We start from the raw sequence: 23,413 nt of genomic DNA on the forward strand, positions 1-23,413 counted from the left end.
CAGCGCTATCGTCATTATATTTTGCAGCCAGCACCGTCCTTGTATTCCTTCCTTTTTTCCCTTTCTTTTCTGTCTCCACCCTTCCCATTCAGCTCATGCTACAGCTATTTCCGTTCGGTTGCCACACTGGAGATACGGCTGCTTACTTTTGTTTGCGTACAGTTGTGGATGTGTGTGTGTGTGTGTCTATGTGCAAAGTGTATTTAAGGTTGAGGCCAAGGGACTCAGCCTTCTCACAAGAGCACAAAAGGCTCAATTCCCACTATAGGCAACATTTACACATTTATGGAATAAACAAATGACAGATCCTGAAAACAGCACAAAACCAAATAACAATGCAATACTGTTATTCATAAACAAGAATAAACAGTGGGAGTGAGTCAGTGTTTGTTGTGTGCATGCAAAGTCACTGAACACAATATATAACAAGATCTACTGAGATATAATGTGCCATTTATGCACACACACATAATTATCCTTCCTTCCTTTTACATTTTCATCTTTTGCGTGTCTGGGGAATGGCCACATATCAGTCAACAGGTTTGCTCATTCTTATTTCATCACATTTTCCATTAAGCACCTACCAGACCTGCCAGCTGCCTCTTTTTCTAAGAACCTTGATGTTTTTTTTTCTTCATTTCCTTTACTGTTAAAAATTTAACAGTGATTTTTCCTTGACTGCTTGCTGCTCTCATACCTCAGATTTGATATGATCATAACACAGTAACCGGCCAAAAAGTGACACATTATAACGCAGTTGTAACTATTTTTTGCTCACAAAAAAAGGAGAGAACTACTGGTTTAATATGGAGATAAAGTGCAATATTTTCCTCTGAAATGTAGCTGTGTGTGCAAAGTACACTCTTACATGCTTTTATTTTGTCAAGCAAAAACAATACATATTAAAGTTCTGTTATTAATAATATCATGATTAGATTTAGTGAGAGTTTTGGTATAATGCATCTTCTGCCTGTTGAATGTTAACATGCAAATCAAGTGTCCCTGTGCAACTCCACAGTGGATCCTGTCCCCAGACCCTGAGGACGGTTAATGGTGGAAACTCTGGTCCTGATATAAAGACTCTCTGCTGATTGTGTTGGTGACAGAGTCTCTCCTGCTGACTTGTGGAACACTGAGGATTACACACTTACAGACTCACACGCACACACATACACACACTGTACTCATTGCACACACTGCAAAATACAGTATGCACACACAGAGAGGGAAGATCTGCATGTATCTGTGAGTGTAAACACAGAGCAAGCTATAGCAGCTATGCTCTCATTCAAACTATCACACATGCTGGATTTATAGCAACACACAGAGGCGTAAGCTCAGTCTATATCTCTCCAGCACTGACAAACACACACATGCACGTGGTCCTCAGCAGCGTTACAAGCCAGAGATCATGACGCCGACGTGTAAGATACACAGAGCAGCTGATAGAAATCTCATTCGAGTGATGCAGACGACCGCACTGGAATGGTAAGTTTATGATTATTTTTCTTACTGTACATTTTTTGCATTATATTACTTACATTAAATATTGCAGTGACACTGTGTGGTTATGTGAGCTTGTTGGCCCATAAAGACGCAAGGGAGTAGTTTTGTTTCAGCAATATTTTGTGCAATTAGTAAATGGTGTTTTATTATGATTATGATAAATAATCATAATCATAATAAAATGACAAAAATTTTTATCATTAATCAACATTATTGTCTTTACACATTCTGTCTAATTGATCTTAAAGGGATGGTTCTTCCAACTTTAAAATAAAATAAGTTGTTTACGTAAGTTTTTGTTTTCTTAAGTGTGTAATTTAAAATGGAGACAATACAGGGAGGGATAAACTGAGAATATGGAACACTGCATTAGTTAAAGAGTTAGTTCACCTAAACAATATTTTAAAATAAATAAATGCATAAAATTGTCATTTACTTTTATTGGCATCAATTCATGCACACATTTTTGGTTTATAGGCTCGCTAGAAGTTGAAAAATCTGTCTGATATTTTTGTCTTCACTCCACTTCAATGGAGGTAAACACATTTTTATTTGTGGTGCACAATTCAGCAAAAAATAACATTTAAACAAGAAAAGCACTCAGAGAGCACAGTGCTCTGCCAAGGCTCCTCAGTTGTATCATTTCCAACTGCTGAAATCTTGAAAAAAATTGTGCCAGTAATCACAGCACTATAGAATGTAGCCATTTAATATAGATGTACCCACAAACAAAATGACGTTACGCTGAGCACAGGCGTGTGTTATGCATGTGTACACTATGTATGGATACCGAATCGCGTGACCTAAATATGCAGCGGCAATTGATGAAACTCGGAAGCACCTACACAATTTAATCAACTGTTCCCTGTATGATTTCCGACGAATAAATCCCGATAAGTCTGCAGCGGTTCATTTGTAGTAGAATCGCAATCATGTGATCGTCAACAGGCAGCTGACATAGTGTTCACTTGTTGTCATAGTTACAGTAACGCTGTGCCGCTATCTCGGAATGATACGGAAATCTTTAACAAATCCGTAGATCCAGACTATAAGCTGCATCACTGCCAAAATCTAATCAGGCGGTCCTTGTGTCATTTCTGACCTTCCCTGAAAATTTCATTCAAGTCCATTGGTCCGTTTTTGAATAATGTTGCGAACAGAAAAACAGACAGAAAAATGGACAAACGTACGCCGATCATCACATAACTCCGCTGAGGCTCCGCCTTCTTGGTGGAGTAATAAGAGTCTAAGAGTCTTCATCCAGGCTAACATGCAGCTCTGTGAGGCCGTACTGAGACATGTTCATGTTTACTGTGTTTATCATCTTAGTGAATTAACACACTTAACTTTACAGTTTAAGATTGAACACAAAGTAGAAATGAGCTGGAGGGCAATGTCATTGGTTTAGCAGGGATTTGGTTGTAAACCCAAGTACTGGATAAACTAGAATAATAAGAAAAAGTTTTTGTGCCAGTGTTTCCAATAATTTTTAAGATATGTCTGGATCAATGTGGTGAACCCATGGACTTCTCTTCAGCCATGAAGCAAATGTGGCTAAAATTCAATCATAACACACACTTTTAAAAGATTACCTCATTTTCGATCCACACAGAACATTTCACTGGATTATATTATTTATCCTAGATAATATTTCTGTGAAAAGATGCTGTGTGACATCTGAGTAAAACAAACCCAAAGCTATCTAGACTTATACATATCACAGCAAGAAACAGAGAAAATATGATTTCTGTAATTTGGTTGAACTGTCCCTTTAATCAAACCCACATTCTTCAGACCGAGGATCATACAGGAGAACCTTCGACCTTTTCTCCACTGTGTTCAGCCAAAAGCCTTTAATTGATTCTAAAGCCCTAAAACAGAAATAACGGCTCTCCGTGCCCCTCAAACATCCAGTTCCCATGCAGAGACACATAACATTTAGATGTGATTTATGGTGCCACAAAGTCAGATTTCTCCCTCTGAAGTGTAGAGGCGGTGAGTAATAACTGGCTCAGGTCAGTCGGTGGACACGGACAGATCAGAGGCTGTATGTTCGTCATCAACAGAGAGAAACTGTGATGATGACAGATGAATGGAGGAAAAAATACAGCGCTAGATTAGAGTGTAACGCAAGAGGCTGGCAAGCACACAAAGGGAAATTACTTAAGAATTATTTAAATGATTATGAGTGACGCTGGATGAATTACTCCTCTGCAGTCTGTAATTTAATCTACAATTGACATCCCATCGTGAATGTGGCTGCAAGTCTGTTCTCTGGTATTTCTACACGCCGATCCTTTTCTGTGGGCAGCTAACAGTGACACAGGAGATGGAGAATCATATGTCGCCATGCTACGTTTCTTCATTTTTGCAATATGTCGTGGCATGTCAAAGAGCATGGGAGCATGAGAGTCAGCCTGACCCAGCAGCCGAAGCAGAGAGACGGACAGGAGGCAGGGGTTTTCCCAAGCCATGCTGTCGCACTGCTCTCATAATACTCTATAAATAAGGACTAGTAATGGTTTTAGGACCTAGAACTGTAAAAGTGTTTAGGGGCAACTTTTAATGATTCCTCTGATCTTCTAGGTTTGTGTGCTGCCCTTTTATGGTGTCTCAATGGAGCAGAAATTGCTTTCTTTTGGCCAGACTTGCTCTCACTAAACACTCAGCTGACAGTTATTCATGTGGCATTTCAGTCCAGAGATACAGGCTCTGAAGTCACTGAAGTCGACTATTAATGTGATTTTAATTGTTTTTGAAATTTTGTACACAAACTGAGCTATTTAGAGATTCAATATTATTTTCCAGGGTGGTTTTCATGGCCATTTTGTGTACCCAATTACAGCAGTTAACCTATCGCGCTGTTGTGGACGGCTTTCGAGGATAAGTTTTGTTTGTGTATTTTGGTTCGGGTGCCTCTGGTGGGTTTCAGTGAAAGACTCAGTGTAGTTCCCTGATCTGAGGCTGCGGTGGAAAATTCTCATTTGGGATTTGAGTACACACGGCTTGAAAGCCTTGCAGTCAACACTTCATCAGTGAGTGAGGTCAACTCTCTCACACTTCACACAACGAGTGTACACATATACACAAACACTCGCTGACATAGACACTCACAGCAGCTCTCTCTCTCTCTCTCACACACACACACACACACACACACACACACACACACACACACACACACACACACACACACACACACACACACACACACACACACACACACACACACACACACACACACACACACACGCGCGCGCACACACAGATGTGCACACACTGACACAATTTGGGCCTGCCCAACCAATCAGAGTGAAGTGGAGTAGGTCCCCCCAGAAGTGGGTGGGGGAGCTGTTGAAACAGAAGTCTGTCTCAGGACACACAAAGTTTGCGTTGGTGATTTGGAGAACTTTTCTGCTTACTACTCCTCTGCATCAAGTTTTTGTTTTTCACCTTCTTATTTTTTATTGAACTCTGGGGTCCATTAGAGCACAGCTTGACCGTGGAATGGCTGAACTGGTTCGAATCCGTAAGAAAAGGCTGCAGATTCCCATCTCTAGGTAAGACGGGGTTCACATTAGATTAAATCTAGTTAACTAAACTCAACCTCCCTGGAGGATTTCACTAAACATGCCACATCTTTCATTGCAACGTGATTAAGAAGCGTTTGGTGCAGCGAGGTTGTACTTCTATGTAGGAGAAGTTTTCTTGTTTTGCAGAAGTGGAAAGATATGACTCAAAAATACACCGCAGGCTAGAGGCTGATGGTTTGACACCTTTTATAGTTGCAGATCTTGATCACTACAGAAGCAAAGAATGAGAACTTTAACAAGTATACAATTCAAAGAATGTGTAGTAAACCTTTAACAGTTCACCTATATGACTATACTTACCAGTTTGTGAGAAAACGCTTGATGTGCGAACCATTGTCTTGCCCATGCTTTTGCTGTGGGAGGGAAATGTGATGCAGAGGTGACAGGTCATGTGGTTTTGTTTTGGTTAACAGCTTGATATATTAGTGTCTACAGGGATCAGAGCTTGCTTGAAGCCTTGTTGAGTGTTTTTGGGTCATATTTTATTTGATTTCATACCTTTCCCATGGAGTGACAGTCACATTTTAGTAGCTTACAGTTTGTTAAACTTTTGTGGTATTATGTAATTTGATCTGATTGAAATTCAAGCTTTCATTTCCATCTTTTGTTGAAGAATTTCTTTAAAGATTTGTGACAACAAAGCTGGTGCCACCACACCGATCTGCTGATACATAGTGAGGAAAACACTATGCACTGTGTAGATTCAACAAAGCCTCAGCCAAAGGAGGATTTGTCATCTTTCTCTATAAACAAAGTTTCACGAGTGCACTTGACGAGTAATTTCCTGTAAACGTCCTGTCAGAGGCTCTTCTACAGCAAACAGTTGAAACAAAAAAGACCGTGCTATCACGAAAGATTACTTGAGATTGAGAGTGAGCGGTGGCATTCAGATGCATGCTATTTTTGTGACTCAACAGCTTTTGAAAGCCCTTGCCAGCGTGATAAACACTTGAAAAGCTGTGAGCGTCTCATCCCCGCGAGTTGGCTCCATGTCGTGGCCTCAGGCAGTTTGAACACACTCATTCTGGTCACCATATGGGCAGCACACCAAGTTGTTTTAGAGGATTTATCCCTGGAACAAATATGTTATCATATCAAATAAATCTCGTTTTCAAACAGACCGAGGGAGAACAAAATCCAATCAAAGTCGAAAGATTCCATTACAAACTGGGTGAGATTATTATTTTTTTTTTATTAGACAATGAAAGCTTTTGGATTCATTCTTGAGATGAGATTACATTAACCCACAGCAGGTGGGTTACACTGTAGGTGACACATGCCTCAAGCATTTGCTTCCTATTACACTCCAGGAGACAAACGCATTTCCAGCAGTGTTCTATTGTAATTTGATTAAAAGTTTCAAGAGTGAACAACGTGTTCTCAGAAAACATCAGAATGCAGCCATCATTTCAAAACTCAAAAACATCCTTTTTTTGGGAATGTATTTTGACAAAATGTGGATTACATAAGACCCTAACTATGGGAAGTTTTCCTCTCATGGAAAATTTGGTACTAATGATGCCCTTTTGCCAGTGGACCGCTTGGCATTTCCAAAGAAACTCTTTCTGCTCATGAGGATTTCTCAACCTGTTGCTGAAGCAGTTTGTTTCATTCACTCAAGACAATGACAAGTGCTGTCAATTTAAAAAGCTAGGTCAGAAACAATGTCATACAAACCACCTCAAAGTGTTTAACAGAGACAGAACACAGAGACTAAATCACACAAAGCTCACATTTTGTTCAAAATAGCCTTTCTTCTGTAGCTATAACTTTTAGTGCTGTTCACGTTGGGATTTAAAGCGGATACTTTGAAGACAAACTCCAGTCACCTCAGCAATTTTTCCTCTCAGTGATTGCTGTCGGTTGCTGTGAGGTGAAACAGTTTTCCAGTACGTTCAAAAAGAGAATCGACCTTTTTTTTATTTTGTTCTGCATCACGTCCCAACAAATGATTGCTTTTCTTTTCAGGCTGCGGAGCATGCTGAAGCAGCTGGAGGAAAAAGATGTCGATTTTGAAGAAATCAAAAAGAATCTGGATTTCACTGCGTCATTACTGGAGGCAGTATACCTCGATGGAACGAGGTAAAATAACAGAACAGCAAGAGGAGTTTGAAAACAGAGGCAAATATATTGGGATTGTTGAGTAGTTTTCAGGCCAGAGTAGGCATGTGTTCATGCTCTTGCTTCACGCTTTAAACAGAGTTATCAGTATTCATAGGTCAGTGACTATATTCGGTCTCAGCAATCAGAGCAGGAAAAAAAGACAACATTATGTTGTTTTCAAATGTAATATAAGAAATATATTCCCTGATAAATTGCTCACAGTTTCTTTTGACCTTCCACCACCACACCCCTGAATATTAGTGTTATACAACAGGTGCTAAAAGGACCCTGAAAATTGAAAGTATGTAACACAAATTGTAGTGCAAAGCAAGTGCTCCAGACCACATACTCTACTTTTTTTTTTTTTTTTTTTACGTGTTTGACTAAGATGATGTGTTGAGGGACTTCACAGACTGCACTGTGACCACAGAAGAACTTGAAACTTCCTCAAAGATATAGAGTGACATTTTAAGAAAGACTCTTTCTGACAAAGGCTTAGATGACAGATCAGATAACATGCTCAAGTCTGCACAAGAAATATTCAATTCACTTCAGTTTTTTTTTTTTTAAATATAGCACTGCTTAACAGCACATGTCATCTCAGGGTATTTTACATGGTAAGGTCAGACCTTACAGTATTGTGAAGAGAAACCCAGCAAGTTCCTCTTAAGCAAATGCTTGGTGACAGTGGGGAAGAAAAAGTCCCTTTAAAGAGGAAGAAACCTTCAGCAGAAACAGTCAGGGTGGACAACTGTTAGCAGTTAGCTTAGCTTAGCACAAAGGCTGGAAACAGGTGACACTGTCTATGCTCTCTGTTTAATCCATACAAATTGCTACAGAAATCTTCTGCTTACAGTACTTGCATTCAAATCGCATTGGAGCAAGAGCTGGATATCATCTACAACTGGAACTGTTCCTTGTAAGAAGCTGTTGTTTTGCCTTCATTGAAAGATGTACAGTGTCTCTGCTGTCCTGTCTTCAGTTGAGCTCTTGTTTCACCACTGTGACCAAGATGAGCAACCACAAGATCCTCTGAGTGATGGGATGTCTAACCGTCCAGAGGCTGCGGGTGTGCATGACTTGTAAACAGTTTCTGTCATTGCTCTGTTGGCCAGTGGCAGAGGTTTGAACTTGTCGCAAGCAGCAACAGGAAGCCGTTCTGAGCGAAGAAGAAGTCCATCCATCCATCCATCCATTATCTATACACCGCTTAATCCTCATTAGGGTCATGGTGGGGGGGCTGGAGTCTATCCCAGCTGACTCAGGTGAAGGCAGGGGACACCCTAGACAGGTCACCAGTCTGTCACAGGGCTACATACAGAGACAAACAATCACTCTCACATTCACACCTACGGGCAATTTAGAATAATCAATTAACCTCAGCATATTTTTGGACTGTGGGAGGAAGCCGGAGTACCCGGAGAGAACCCACGCATGCACAGGGAGAACATGCAAACTCCATGCAGAAAGATCCTGGGAAAGCCGGGACGTGAACCAGGGACCTTCTCGCTGCAAGGCGAAAGTGCTAACCACTACACCACTGTGCAGCCCCGAAGAAGAAGTGTGGGAAAATTTTAGGAAAGGTTGAATACCATGTGGCCAGCAGCATTCAGGATTAGCTGCAGACAACTGATAGCAGACACAAGAGCTCCAGCGAGGAGACAGTTGCAATAGTCCAGGCAGGAGATGACAAGATCTTGGATGAGCACCCGGTCCACGAGCAGCAATGTGTACCTGCACCTGAGTGTCAAGTCGAGGAAATGAAAAGAGCAGTGGGGTGTCATAAGCATAGTGGCTATGTGAGTGTATGACAGGAGCATGCATCCTTGTGTAGAGGCAGAAGGAGGAGGGGCTCCTGGACAGAGCATGCAGGACTCCTGTTGTCAGCCTCTGAGACTCAGACACAGATCTTCTTCACACCACCTGGTACGAGTGCAGAGCCTGAGGCAGCCAACCCTTTAATGGTGGAGAGGAAGATCTGGTGGTTATCTGTGTTATGTCATGTTTTATGGCACTTTGTGTGTTATTTCTCTGCCGATTTTTAGCTGGGAACAGAAATGTCCTGGAGTCTCTGCTGGTTGTGTTTGGACAGAACCAGGCTAGCTATTTTCAGTCTTTCTACAAAGCAAAGTTGAACAGCTGCTGGCAACAGTCATATATTGAACATAAGCCATAATAGTTTTAAAAATACTCACCAAACTGTTCTTTCAAAAATGTTCCCTTTCATTCACTTTGGTTAAAGCTGTATATACACTATCATTCAAAAGTTTGGGGTCACCCAGACAATTTCATATTTTCCATGAAAACTCACACTTTTATTCATGTGAATGTGAACAGAATTGCACAAAGGTTTTCTAACCATCAGTGAGCCTTTTACACATTAGCTAACACAATGTAGCATTAGAACACAGGAGTGATGGTTGCTGGAAATGTTCCTCTATACCCCTATGTAGATATTCCATTAAAAAATTCCAGCTAGAATAGTCATTTACCACATTCACAATGTCTAGACTGTATTTCTGATTAATTTAATGTTATCTTCATTGAAAAAAAAATGCTTTTCTTTCAACAATAAGGACATTTCTAAGTGACCCCAAACTTTTTAATGGTAGTGTATATTATTTGTTCTTTTTTGTTTTTTAAATATTTTGCCTCTTTCTTAGCCTTTAAAAATCATTCAACTGCAGTGATACTATATGAAAACATTTTCTCTGCTGCTTTCACCCTGTCCTCATTTGCTGCTCTGTTTCTTTATACTGTCGAACAATCGCTGTCTCTAACAGGCAGTGTCTGGAATCCGAGGACGACCTTCAGCAGCTGCAATCAGACGGCGTGCCGTCAGAGGTCACTGATTGGCTGGCGTCCACCTTCACTCAGAGGATTCGACGCCCTGTGCGACGCTCAGACGAGAAGCCCAAGTTTCGCAGCATTGTGCATGCAGTGCAAGCTGGAATATTTGTGGAGAGGTACAGGAGCAGAAATGTTCATTTTACTCCTATGCCAGTGATACAAGGTTGTGAGTTTTGTCCGTGAAAGCCTACATGAGTATAACTGGATGTTGAAGTAACAATGCAGCTGTTGCAGAAATGAAGCTGTATGTTGTATTCATGACACATAAATAGCATGGAATGAGGAAAAAACTTCATACAATAAAACTCCCATTGTAAATGACTGATTTCCTTGTTTGTACTATCCTTCTAATATAAGCTCATACAGCGTTGTTACTATTATAACCACAGAAAACACAGACAGCTACACTGGCCTGTGAAATATTAGCCTCCTTTTGTCTTTAAAACATCCTTCCAAAGCAGACAGAGACTTTAGATGATTTATATAAACAGCTCCTGAGTTGAGTTTGCTGCACAGTGTCAACATCTGAACTTTAACTGAACTCAACATAAACATTGCAGGATGTTCAAGAGGGCCTACACAGCAGCCATGCCAGACCAACCTGCAGCGGTCGTAAACTGCCTTCGGGTAAGTCTCCACTAATCATCAAAGTACGCTGTGTGTTTGTTCAATAAATCAGACATCACAAAAGGAATCATTTGCCAGCACAAGAATGCATCAGTCACCTTCCTTTCTTTCTCCTCAGGATATTGATCGCTGGAGCTTTGACGTGTTTGCTTTGAACTCGGTCAGCTCCGATCACGTACTACAGACTCTGTTCTTTGAGCTGATCACCAGATATGAGCTCAACAGCCGTTTTAAGGTCTTTTAACTTTCTTTTTCATTGTATAGTACATATAATTCACTTTGCACGCAATACATTTTTAAAGTCTTGCAAGATTGTCTGAGTTTTAAATGGAACATCTCACAGTAACACAATCATCACTGGCCTGGTAGACTGTATTTTTGTGTGTTGTAATTTGCAGATAAAATCGGGCATATGGGTTTTGTTACCACTTTGTGGTGTTTGAAGGCATAATTGGTTGCAAAATTGTGTGTTATGCATCATACCGCAGTCAGTCTCAGTCTTATTACAACATTCAGGTTGTTTTAGCTTTTGTTGTTGACACAAACTTTGTGAACTGTTGGCATTTTAACTCAACTTCACTTTCAGTGATTATGTAATGCTTTTTGCAGATCCCCATCTCGTGCCTGACAGAATTCCTCTCTGCACTGGAGAGAGGATACTGCAAGCACAACAACCCCTACCACAGCCACGTTCACGCTGCTGATGTGACTCAGACACTGCATTGCCTGCTGCTGCGCTCTGGACTCGTGGTACACTGAACTCACTACAACACTCCACCTATTGATCAACTGCTTCATCCTATTTTTTTAATGATAAGGCTGATGTTCCAGCTTAAAAACATGTTGAAAGATGGATTAATGTGTGTTAGACCACGTTCAACACTTTCCAGTCTCCCTGATCTGTCGTCTGTGGCTCTGTGCCACATGTGTTCTGGCTGAACACACAAATCTTACAAAACCAGATGTAAACTATTTGTTAAACAGAACTATATTTTCCTAAAGCATCTAGGATCTCTCATCTGTAGCAAGCATTACTCAACATCTTTTGCCACCTATTTACAGCTGTGGATTAAGGCACGCTTGGTCACTCATAATGTATAATGTTACAGCTCATTTATGTGTTTTAAGCCATGCTAGGTTTATATGGACCATAGAAAGGTCACAATTTCAATTTGGGCTTAGGTTTAAGACCAAATACCCACGAAAATATACACATTCCCATTAGCCTGAGCTATACTTTGTATTTTAGGCTAATAAGCAAATCCTAACATGTTAAGACATTAAACTAAGATTGTGAACATTACAGCTACAGAGCTGGACTTTCATATAACTGGACATCTGTCACATTCAACCCTTTGTCAGTGAATACACAAAATTACTGATTAAGCTTATCAGCTCCAGATAAATCTCTCTCTGTATTTTAAAGCTGGTGTCTGTGATGACATTCCTCTGCTGGCACACCCGTAGCAATGATAGATTTATCAGAGCAGAAAAGGGAAGTGATTGTAGCAACAGAGATGGAGACGGCTACAGTAACTCGGGGTAAAGAAGTGCCTTTGACTCAAAAACCCAAGAAGGGTTTCTGATACTCTTGATACAGAAGAATGTCAGTGTTAAGAAGAAGTATTACAGTCAAAAACAAAACAAGTACATAAACACAGAAAGCGAATAATGATAAGGTATATGTCACACATCAACACTGTTTGAATAATTACTCTCACAGCCAGAAGGGGGAGACAAAAGTTCCTCATTGCAGGTTTTACCCTGCTAAGTATCAGCATTTCTGTTAAATCTGTTGATGCTAATACTTGGACAGTCTACTGGCTGACAGACCTGCAACGATTAGTCCATTAGTTGTGAACTGTCCAATTAATTGGCAACTATTTTTATATTCATCTAAACATCCTGAGTAAATTTTTTAAGAAAAAAAAGTCAGATTCAGACTTCTGAATATGTTTGGATTGTGGACAAAGCAAGATGTTTGAGGACGTCATCTTGGACTTTAGGAAACATTACATGACATTTTGTGTTAATTGATTAATTGAGAAAAAAAATCACAAGATTTCTTGACAATGAAAAGGTCGTTTGCAACAGCCCTAATTGGCAGTTGTCTGTGAGGGTGTTAGCATGCTGATGTTAGCATTTAGCTCAAAGTCCAGTTGAACCTCAGTAAGGCCTCACGTATGGGTATTGACACTTTAGCATCACCAAAAACAAATTACTGCATCATACTTTGCATTGTAGGACAAACTCATTGTTAGTTTTGATCTACGGTTTGTTGACAGTGGAAAAAGAAGTAGTACATGTAGCCTTTTACTTTTAATGGCAGTGGGTTACTCTTTTACAACAGCTACATCTTTTTTAGGAGATGTGTCGGATTAAGTCAAAATTTGTAGCTGTTGCTTCTTTTCATGTCGAAATAATAACATAGTTTGATGTTTTTATACAGTAAAGAACATCAAAAACATGCTGTTGTCATTATATGTGTATGCACTCTGCTACATCAGCAATATCTATTTATTTATGTATTTGTTTCCATCAAGCACTGGCTGACAGAGCTTGAAGTGATGGCGTCGCTATTTGCTGCAGCCATCCATGACTACGAACACACCGGAACTACAAACAACTTTCACATCCACACAAAGTAAGCTTTATTTCTGCAGCATGCTTTTTAAAGACTTCCATGTTTAAAGCATCCGCTACATATACGCCACATCCTGTTGTGAAATTTGAAAAATAGTAAGAGATATCAGAGAATGTAGGAATAGTAAGGTGGTGTTTCTGAAAGGTCTTTGTGCAGTTTGAGAAAGAGAGCGTGGAGAGCACTCTAAAGCAAACACATCTTCATGGAGGGAACATCGTATTTTTAGATTTTCCACATAGGAGGGCTGAAGAACGCAGTCTCTTGGCACCCATCATCATCATCATGCTTTATTTTGGGAATAAAGCACAAAGATGGTTGTCCACAGCAAAAAAAAGAACACATCTTAGTTACAGCATCTAAACAGCAGCTATTGAAGTTATATTCCACTTAAAATATATCTTCTGAGTGTCAAACTTAGGCTTAGAAGATTAGGTGTTGTTGTTTTTGACCTTATGAAGAACACTGGCAGTGTTTACACTGAATTTAGGTTGTTTACACTTTTATTTGACTTGGGATGTGTTTTCATAATGGAATAAAGCGTCACATACCTCTCCTGCCGCAAAAGGCAGTTTCACACCGTTGACTTGTAACATCCAAGATCTCAGGATTTCCCAACACATTATAAGTCTGTTTTTATATTTTCCTTTATTTCAGACGAGCTTTAAAATGCTTAATTTCCATTTACTTGACAACAATTAACTGCTAACATATGTCTTTTAGTCAGTATACTACTTGCAAAAATATAAAATTTGTCTACAGGTATGCATGCAATTTAGCATACTTCCTCTACATTTTTCCTAAAGTAACTGATGAAATAAAAACCATTGTCTTGGTTTTAAATGAAACAGCTCTTTCAGTTAAAGTCCTCCGCACAATAAGGACTGCTTACACTTGACATAAATAACTACAGCAATCTGGAAATGACTGGAATGTTGACAAGTGGAGTACTTGGGGCTAATGTGGTAACAAAAAGCCTGTCATCTTCACAGTAAGAAAAGGCAGCAGCAGTGACAGTTTAATTAGCAAAGTGACCGCTAACAGCTGTCCCTCATATGGAAATGTTCTGAGCATATTCGCTCTTTATATACAGTGTAGATATGCTGTACGTGTCATAAAAATAGCACAGAAGCCATCAAACTTTCTGCACATCGTGTAAAACAAGACTCGCTAGTTTCTTTAAACTCCGTAACATTATAGAAGACAAGACAGCAATTTCTTCATTTAGTCCATATCTTTAATTAGTTAATTGTTGGTAAGCAAATTAATCTTTTCAAAATTTCAGAATTTAAGTGCACCGCGCACACTAGAGGAAATTTAACTAAAGTATCAGTCGCAAAAAATACTATTTTCTCTTAAAGTAGCACCAATTTTATACCAGACACCAATAAAATGAGGAAATTATGCACCCTTAAAAGTGTTTCTTGGATTTTTTTTTTTCACAATTAGAATCCGTATTCATCAATGTGGAATGAAGCTGACTGTAGCTGCTAAAACTGCAAACATTAAAGACCATTTCAACACACGCAAGAGAAGTGTTTTATTTAATGTTTGGTTTCACTATAAAGAGTGACGAGGCTTAAAAATAAATACTAATTAAAAAACTTTTTACAATTTACTCCTTTTTACCAGTCTAACGGAGTAGTCATGCAAATAACTGGACACTGGATGCCTGATTGAGAAATTAGCTAATTATCTTACCATAGTGAGTCATTAACACCCACATGGTGCCAGTTTTATCACATCCCACTTCATCTTCAGCACCTCTAAATTCATCATTACAGACCTGCAGTCACAGAGCTTAAATTGCTCCCTGAGGACTCTCCTTTTATCTCATTCTCACCTCCTCCACCTTCAGCAACCACTGTATTAGACTACACTTGTATGCACATGCACACTTTACAACTTACAATCTCTCTGTCTTCTGTCTGCCCTAATTTCTTCCCTGTCTGTCTTGCAGGTCAGAGTTTGCATTGATCTACAATGACCGGTCAGTACAAGAGAGCCATCACCTGAGTGCCGCATTTCGCCTGCTGCAGGACGACCAAATGAACATCTTTATTAATTTGACACGAGAGGAATGGATGTAAGAGGACAAAATTTGTATCATTTGAACATTTTTGGCAATTTAATGTTGATTTAACACTAAGAATGACTAAATAATGATCCATACAAATAGTTTTAAAATTAACTGATTGGTTCTTTTCACCAGTGATCAGACAGCTGCAGGAAGAAACAAATCGATTATAGTAGAGGCAGAAAAAAAATAACTCTTCTCCATCAGCGCTATTATTAATAGACCAGGATGTCATGTGAAGTCGACCCAGTATGTTGCATTTTGAACCTCTACTCTCCTACTTTCTCCACCTACATGACTTCACAGCTGAATGTAACAAACTCTTGGCTGTTCTCGGTTTGTCAAAGGGCTTTCTAAAAAATCATTTCCTGAAATGGAATGAGCTGAAAATATTTCAAAGGAGTTCAGCAAATAGCACAAGCTACGCTTCACTGCAGTGAGAAAAAAAAACAAATAACAAGGATGTTTGACAATAAAGAAGGAGGTTAATTTTCATAAAATAGGACAGGTTGATTGTTGCAATGCTGTTCAGTTTTTCTACCCTTTTTATTATAGAGATATGGGGTGAAATGTTGGGGGAAGAGGACAAAGACCCAATGAGTTATTATCTGTTCAGCATGAATAGAAAAGATTTTTTTATGGTCAGCAAATACCATAATGAAGACAAAATGACGAGAAAAAAATACTACTAACATGCTTTATAGGTTTGTTAATGTCTGATGTATCAGTAATTTATAATTCTAAGCTATACGCTGCCATTTTTTCACAAAATCTATAAAAAAAAAATCACTGACATTTTGGTTTTATTTGGGTCAATTGCACAAACATTGTCCACCTGTTATCTTGTAAATAATCAGTAGAGCATCATTTGTGCATTAATCTGAATCTGAAAATCATCCCAGAACAAATGAATTGTTTATGTCTGATAGAGTAATCTTTGCTAAAATCTACACAGTCTGTCTGTTTTTAGGAAAATTTACAAAGATCTACTTTTGTGAATATTTAAAAAAAAAAAAAAAAAAAAGATTTCCATGTTTAGTTGTCAGGAATGGTTTTGAGGCCGAGTCTGATGAAGAGAGAGTCAGAAAGTATTAAGAGACAGACTAATATGTTGGTTTTGGACTCAGTCAGTGTTGACATTAGGGGAAAATATCAGAAACACCAGCCATATTCAGCAAAATAAACTAAATTATGTTAGTACACGTGAACTGGCTATGGTAGATTTTGTGAAATTACTTTATGGAAACAGTGACAGATGTGGCAACATACTGATAAAGATAGAAGACAAAGACCCCACGAGAGCAATTATCTTCCCGGCAAGAACTGGCCTTTACTAAGATTTCATAGTCGCCTCTCTGGCTGACCCTGACCTCTGACCTCCTGAGATAAAATTTCTCCTACGATAATCAATAAAAGATCGTGTTACTCTGACTTTTGAATGAATCATTCACTAACTAGCAATGGAACGGTGGATGAGTCACATGTACTTCCTCTGACTGCAGTGTCTAAACTTAGATGTGCAGCAGATGAGTTTAATTTGTCAGACGTAAGAGTTATGATAAAATGCAGAATTTACACAAGCAGCTAAACGTTTGAGTCAACTGTGGCTGATGAATATTGACTGTGATGTTAAACTAATTGAGTGGCAGATGTATTCTAGTCAGTGTAAACAGTTCATGTCTACACAAGAGTACAGTTTGTGATTAGAAAATATTTAGACTGTTTATACAGCTTCATATTCGTGGAGACTATTTCTATATATATATATGATGGAAACAGTATGTGACTGTGTTATTCATACAAGAGCTCTGCAGATATCACCAGAGATAAACACCAGCAGTACATTGTAATGACAGTCAGTGCTACCATGGGAACAAGAAAATCCATCTGGAAATCCAAAAAGGTTACAACCCTACTGAGTCTTGCTGCCTGCCCTTTTTACTCCACGCAGTTTTTTTTCCTATCATGCAAGGTCAAACAGTAAACTGTGTGTCTTTGTGTGTGCTTGCTTAAAGGGAGTTGCGATCACTCGTTATAGAGATGGTGTTGTCCACCGACATGTCCTCCCACCTACTCCAAGTCAAATCGATGAAATCCTGTCTACAACAACAAGAACGGTAATGCTCAAACGCCGCGCTGTTGTTCACACTGTGGCACACAGCCGAGAGGTCATAGAGCAAATGCTCAGAGCTCGTCCTGCTGGTAAACTGGCAAAAACAATGTCAGGCTGGCTGACGTTAGGTCTGTTTCTCAGACATGTCTGGAGTCACAACAACAAGAAGTGCATTATGCTTTCTCCTACAGGATTGACAAGCCCAAAGCGCTGTCTCTGTTACTGCACACGGCTGACATTAGCCATCCATCCAAGCCCTGGGTTCTGCACTCTCGCTGGACCAAAGCCCTGATGGAGGAGTTTTTCAGGCAGGTAGGCACTTTAATAGACCTCAGCTGCCAAAGTGACTTTTGCCTCTCTCTTGTTTTCTTATTTCTCTTCTTACTTGAAGTTTTTATATGCTGTGATTTTTGTTCAATAATATGTTCAAATGCAACAAGAGATAAATTAGGATGCTTTCATACAGCAATGCACAGTGAGACGATGAGATCAATACCACTCTCATTTGGTAATTATAGAGTTTAAAACCTGCAGGCTGCTGGTTTAGCGTGGAGGGACCGGGGAAACAGCTTGACTTGCTCTGTCAGAATCAGCCAACTAATGTGCCAATGCTAAATAATTAAGACATTACGTCTTGTTTCTTTTCTTTGTACAAAAAATGAAGTGTAACTGAGGCGTAGCAGTTTTTGGACAGGCCAGCAGTTTCACCCTGTGGCTCTAATTTTCATCATCTCTCCACTGGTTCCTTGTTGCTTCCGGTGTAGAGATGAAGTTGCACAACCAATATTCAAGTTTTTGAGCTTTTTCATTCGCTATGATCAGCAAATTAGTGACATCTAGTTCTCATACTACTTGATTTGGTCACTAGAACTCCTTTGTTTGAAGCTATTCCTCTGAGAGTACTCAATTAATATGTTATCTCTCTCACTTTCTCCTTGATCCTTCTCTAGTTTCCTCTGTAACTGTAATTGCACGTACCCGAAAGCCTTATGGCACTTCAATTAAGTGGAGCGCAGTGCTGCGACTCTGAGTCATAGAAGCTTCTCCTTGATCTACTATATCTTGGATTGTGCTTTATTTGTTAACCAAAAGCATCTGCAACATGAACATATGCAAATTTAAAATGTAAAGAAAAGTATTTTTTTCCTGTTCTCAGATCACATCAACTGTTCATGTCGTATCGACCTCTATTCTTATTTGACTGGTCTGATCTAGTATTATCTCAGCATGAGTGATGAGTCAAAAGCATGGACGTACAATAGCAGCGCAACAGTTTTGTAAATGGCTCATTTTTGCCTGAAAGGGAAAGTAGGAAACCTTCAAAGGGGTTTATTACGTCAGAGCTAAAGAAAATCACATAAATAGCCTCTCAGGTATGAAGCATAGACAGCCAGAGAGGGCAAAAACTCTTTGAAGAGTTGTACATTACTTAGTCGTCAAAGTAGTCAGAGCCAGAAAGGATATTACAAGCTCAAAATCTGTACAAGATTTAAGTCTAGAAAACATTCAGAGAATCAGTTGAGCCAGATATGTGGCAAAGCAACTGATGTTGTTGAAATGATGTCGTCCTTACGACCTCACAAACCTCATAACGGCTTATGCACTCGCTGATCTTTAGGAGCAACACGTAACATAAAACTAAGCTATTGAAGAAGACTACAAGATGCGGTTTAAAGTCACAAAAATCCTTGGAGATTTGTGCATCTGCCATTGAGTGACAGCTGACAAGTCTCATTTTTTGACGTAGGTAATGTAATACGATTGAAATCTCCTGCTACTAAATGGATTTTGAGGTGAAAGATGCTTGACACCTTGTGAAAAAATACATTAAATTCCATAAAAATCTGTGTCAGTCACAGAAAATGAAAGACAGTTCCACAACTTAGCAGGAGATGCATTCATGCAATCAGGTGTAGAGAGTCTTTGTGTTGTTGGAGTTGATCTGAGAAGGAAACAGTCTTAAAATAACAATGACACCAGTGACTGGCATTGTGAGGATGGTTTTTGGTATTACTGAATTGAATAGATTTGCAGTAAATGCACCAGTAAGTTGCTCCCACTCTTCTATTTTCCCTGCAATGTCTTGAAAAAGACATAGAATAGAGGAGGTGTTGGACAGTCCTACTCTCTTTAAAAATGAGATGCAATCTAATGTTTGTTTTGTTACTTTAAATATAAAACCACTCACATGGTGTTATTTGAACAATACCGAAAGTCTCAGGTGGTGAGTGTTGGAGTGAAGTAACCTTTAAGAAGGTATTTCCAGGCAATGTGTGGGATTCCCTTTAAGTATCTTCTCTTTCTCTTCCTATCTTTGTGAGGGTGATAGAGAGGCAGAGCTCGGCCTACCCTTCTCTCCACTGTGCGATCGAAAAAGCACCCTTGTAGCCGAGTCCCAGATTGGTATGTCTCACACAGCGCTCTCTACATACTGTTTCTTTACCTCAGATTTCTAGTCTGTGAAAATAGTTTGGTTCCTGTACACAGTTCTTCTGTTACATGTTCACTGACTAGTAATCTTTGCTGCACAAATATGAAAAAAGGGTGTTTATATTTACCACTGCAGCCATACGTCACCCTCCATAATGGTATTTCTTTCACTTTGTCTCTTTCAAAATGCTACAAGCCTGTCAATAATGAGCTTAGTGCTGATTTTATAGCAGCTCACCTTGAATTTTTGACCGTATTATTTAAGTCATCTTATTTTCGCATGTTGATACAGTGACATTTGCTCTTACAGGATTTATAGACTTCATTGTGTATCCTACATTCTCTCTGCTGACGGACATGGCTGAAAAGATCGTTATTCCTTTGGTGGAAGAGAACCCAGGTCCGCCAGACCCCTGCAACAGACATAGGTAAATACGCTGACAATTCCTGACCACGGTGATACCTGTTGGAAAAATATACCTTATTACGTGTTTAGTTTTAGACATGGCAAAAGATGTGAAAGACGAACACCAAAGTATCTGAGTGACATATAAGCACAGGACAACCCAATGCAATTTCACTTAAATGTCAAATAATTGAAACTCATCAACTCTCAATGATTACTTTATTTCTTCGTTGACAAATACAAGATTTATTCCTAAATAACATTCAGAAACAAGTACTTTGGAAAGACTGTATTGAAAAGACCGACCCCGACATAGAAACTCAATGCAACAAAAGTCAATACACCCATGTTTACTAAGACACAAGATACAAGACCAGTGATTATTAACACTAAAAGGAGTACATCTGTGATTTACAATTAGCCTGAACACCGTTATGAAATGACTTGTGAACCTTCTCAGTTTTGAACTAATGGGCTGTGTCTATCTGCATGTCTGCATCATGGCTCCACATGACAAAAACTGCCAAAGGAAATGAACTGTGAGCCTTCACAAAGATGGAAAAGAATACAGAAAGGATGATGATCAGTTAAGAATTAGTGGAAACACAGTTGCAGTGGCAATCAGGAATGAGTCATAGTACCATTTATCAGTGCTGCAGTGGTTGTATTTATGAAATGACACCATGTACAGTGTGCTATTTTCAAAATCTAGCTGAGAAAAACAGACAGACAAATGCTTCAGACATAGCACTGGGGCTATCAATGCAAAAATGTAAGTGTCTGTGATAGCTGATACAGTATAAAGGACAGTGCATAATGTCAGCTTCTATAGATGAAGTAACAAAAATCTTTGCTTGCTCTTTGTCACAACACTGCCAGATGATCTTTGTCTACAAAGATTTAAAGAAGCCTGGTGAGCATTGGGAGGGAATTATTTGGGAAAATAATTCACCAAGATAAATTTGTTTGGGAAGGATGTGGTCCTAAATGCTTGGTGTTAAACTACCACAGTAATTGTATAATCCTGATAGTGAAGCATGTAGGTGGAGGAGTGATCACATGGTGCTGCTTGAGTGCAAAAGCTGTTGGGGAAATTACATTTATAAATGGCATCGTGAATGCCTGTGGGTATATCAGAATACTAGCTGACAAGATGACGCCCAGTCTTCAGAAGTTTACCAGAAGAGGAATAATCCAGCATGACAACAAATCTGCAACCCTTTGTCAGAAACACAGTAGAGTTTCTGAAGAAAGGAAAAGTGAAAACTATGACTTGGCCAATCACGTTGACTGACGTGAATCCAACAGAACACCTTTGGGGTCTTCAAAAGAGAAAGATAGCTAAAAAAAAAAGAGCAGCTGAAAGAGCTGTCTCTGAAGAATGAAAGAGTATATGTGCAGAAATTTGTGCAACACTTGTATCCTACATGCTGAGGAGAACTGAGCTTATCATCAAAAATGAAGGTAGACACACAGAGGTTTGAAAAATTTAAATATCTGAATCCCAGTAATAAAAAGTCTACTGACTTTTGTTGCATTGAGTTCCTACTGTGGGGTCTGTATTTTTAATATAGTAAATCTAAACTGATTTCATCAATTTTAAACCTGTAATTTTAACCTATGATCAAAGGTAAATGGCTCATCAAGTTGTTGCTGTTCATGCTGATGGGAACAAAACAGTTTGTATCAAATTTGAAGACAGTCTATCCAGTCATTGGCAAGACATTTCATCCAAAACCATAAAGGCAAACCTCATGGTGACACTAAAGTCATCAGAATGTATCACGTGGGAAACATAAATATCTTTACACAGTTATGTTTCGTTTGTAGGTAATTTACAGGACAAGAGAAAATGATTGACCTACTGAGGGCACTAGATAAAAAGGCAGATGATACCAGCAGTCATTAGGATTCAACCTGTGGGGAAAATAAGCATCTGTACAAACAGTGCTGTTATTTCTCAACAGTAATGTTTGGAAGGAGAGCTCTAGAGGTCTGCAATGGAGTCTCGCTCACATCACAGCTGAGCTGGTGAGCTTCCGCTCTACTTGGACACGACACACCGAAGACAACAAGCTCAAATGGAAGGAAAGTGGCTCAAATGGTGTGTTGTATATTCACTTGTCTTTGTTATGAACGTGCTGTGTACAATCATCTGTGTAAAACCTACTTTGAAGTAAAATATAAAAGAAATTTAGACTTAACCGGTATTTTTTCATGCAGTCAGTGTAATATTTGAATTATAGTTACATTGCTAACATAGTCACTGCACCTCTTAATAACAGTCTTGAGAAATGATTATACTTTTCTGATGTCACCTTTAGCAACAATTCTGTTTTTATTCTGCCAGATACTCTGTCAAGATATTGGACTAATTTGGCACGGACAAAGCCTCTTTGCTCCATAAATGTACTCAGTCCCCTTGATTTGATTTGTTATCTAAATTCATTTCAGAGTGATCTCATGTTGAGATCAACAGACACAGATATTGTTTTCCTTTCAGCTTAACTACATTTTCCATTGGCTTTTCCAATCTTCTTTCTCCTGCAGGATTTTCAGACCCCAGTGTGACCAAAGGACAGAGATCCAGACAAGAAGTGACGTCAGAAAAATCCCTGCAAGACCCCACTACAGATACAAAACCATAGACGGGACTCCATTTGTAATATGTGTTTGTTTCAAAGAATATCTACAAAGATTAACTGAGGTTAACAGTGAGTCACTTTTTGTAACAAAATCACAATGCCTTTTATTGTATTGACTGAGAGACGGAGGAGGAGGGATATTTTAAGATATCTTCCCAAGGTAAGATGCAGTGTAATCACAGAAATGTCCTTATGTCTTATTTTAAGTGTAGTAGACGACAATAATTTAAATGCTGAGTATACATGCTGGTCGTGTTATACAGAATAGTCTGTGTCATTAATTTAATTTGCCACCTAAACACAACAACAGGAGCGTTTGAATTGTGCACCAATCATTTAACCTTGCATTAAACTTTTAATATTTGCAATTTTTGAGTTTTGGTAGTTCATTATGAGACTGTTTTTTTTTTGATAAGATAAAG

At 39.1% G+C, this 23,413-nt stretch overlaps 1 protein-coding gene across 2 annotated transcripts; it reads left to right on the top strand.

Annotated features, from left to right (window-relative positions):
• The first annotated feature begins 1,090 nt into the window (after window positions 1–1,090).
• Window positions 1,091–23,359, top strand: LOC111578049 (dual specificity calcium/calmodulin-dependent 3',5'-cyclic nucleotide phosphodiesterase 1B). 2 transcript variants are annotated; one of them, XM_035954773.2, is made up of 14 exons: window positions 1,091–1,488; window positions 7,068–7,181; window positions 9,986–10,168; window positions 10,613–10,679; window positions 10,798–10,914; window positions 11,289–11,429; window positions 13,223–13,323; window positions 15,281–15,406; window positions 17,413–17,514; window positions 17,702–17,822; window positions 19,832–19,913; window positions 20,251–20,368; window positions 22,314–22,450; window positions 22,897–23,359. In XM_035954773.2, the coding sequence occupies exons 1-14, from the start codon at window positions 1,412–1,414 to the stop codon at window positions 22,992–22,994; spliced, it is 1,584 nt and encodes a 527-aa protein (XP_035810666.1). In that variant the 5' UTR covers window positions 1,091–1,411; the 3' UTR covers window positions 22,995–23,359. The 2 variants fall into 2 exon arrangements, with proteins under 2 accessions (XP_035810666.1, XP_023140402.1); XM_023284634.3 differs by lacking the exon at window positions 1,091–1,488 and adding an exon at window positions 4,829–5,066.
• The last annotated feature ends 54 nt before the right edge of the window (window positions 23,360–23,413 follow it).

Source organism: Amphiprion ocellaris, chromosome 5 (assembly GCF_022539595.1).
Source record: "Amphiprion ocellaris isolate individual 3 ecotype Okinawa chromosome 5, ASM2253959v1, whole genome shotgun sequence".
In the NCBI taxonomy this organism is placed as follows: domain Eukaryota; kingdom Metazoa; phylum Chordata; class Actinopteri; family Pomacentridae; genus Amphiprion; species Amphiprion ocellaris.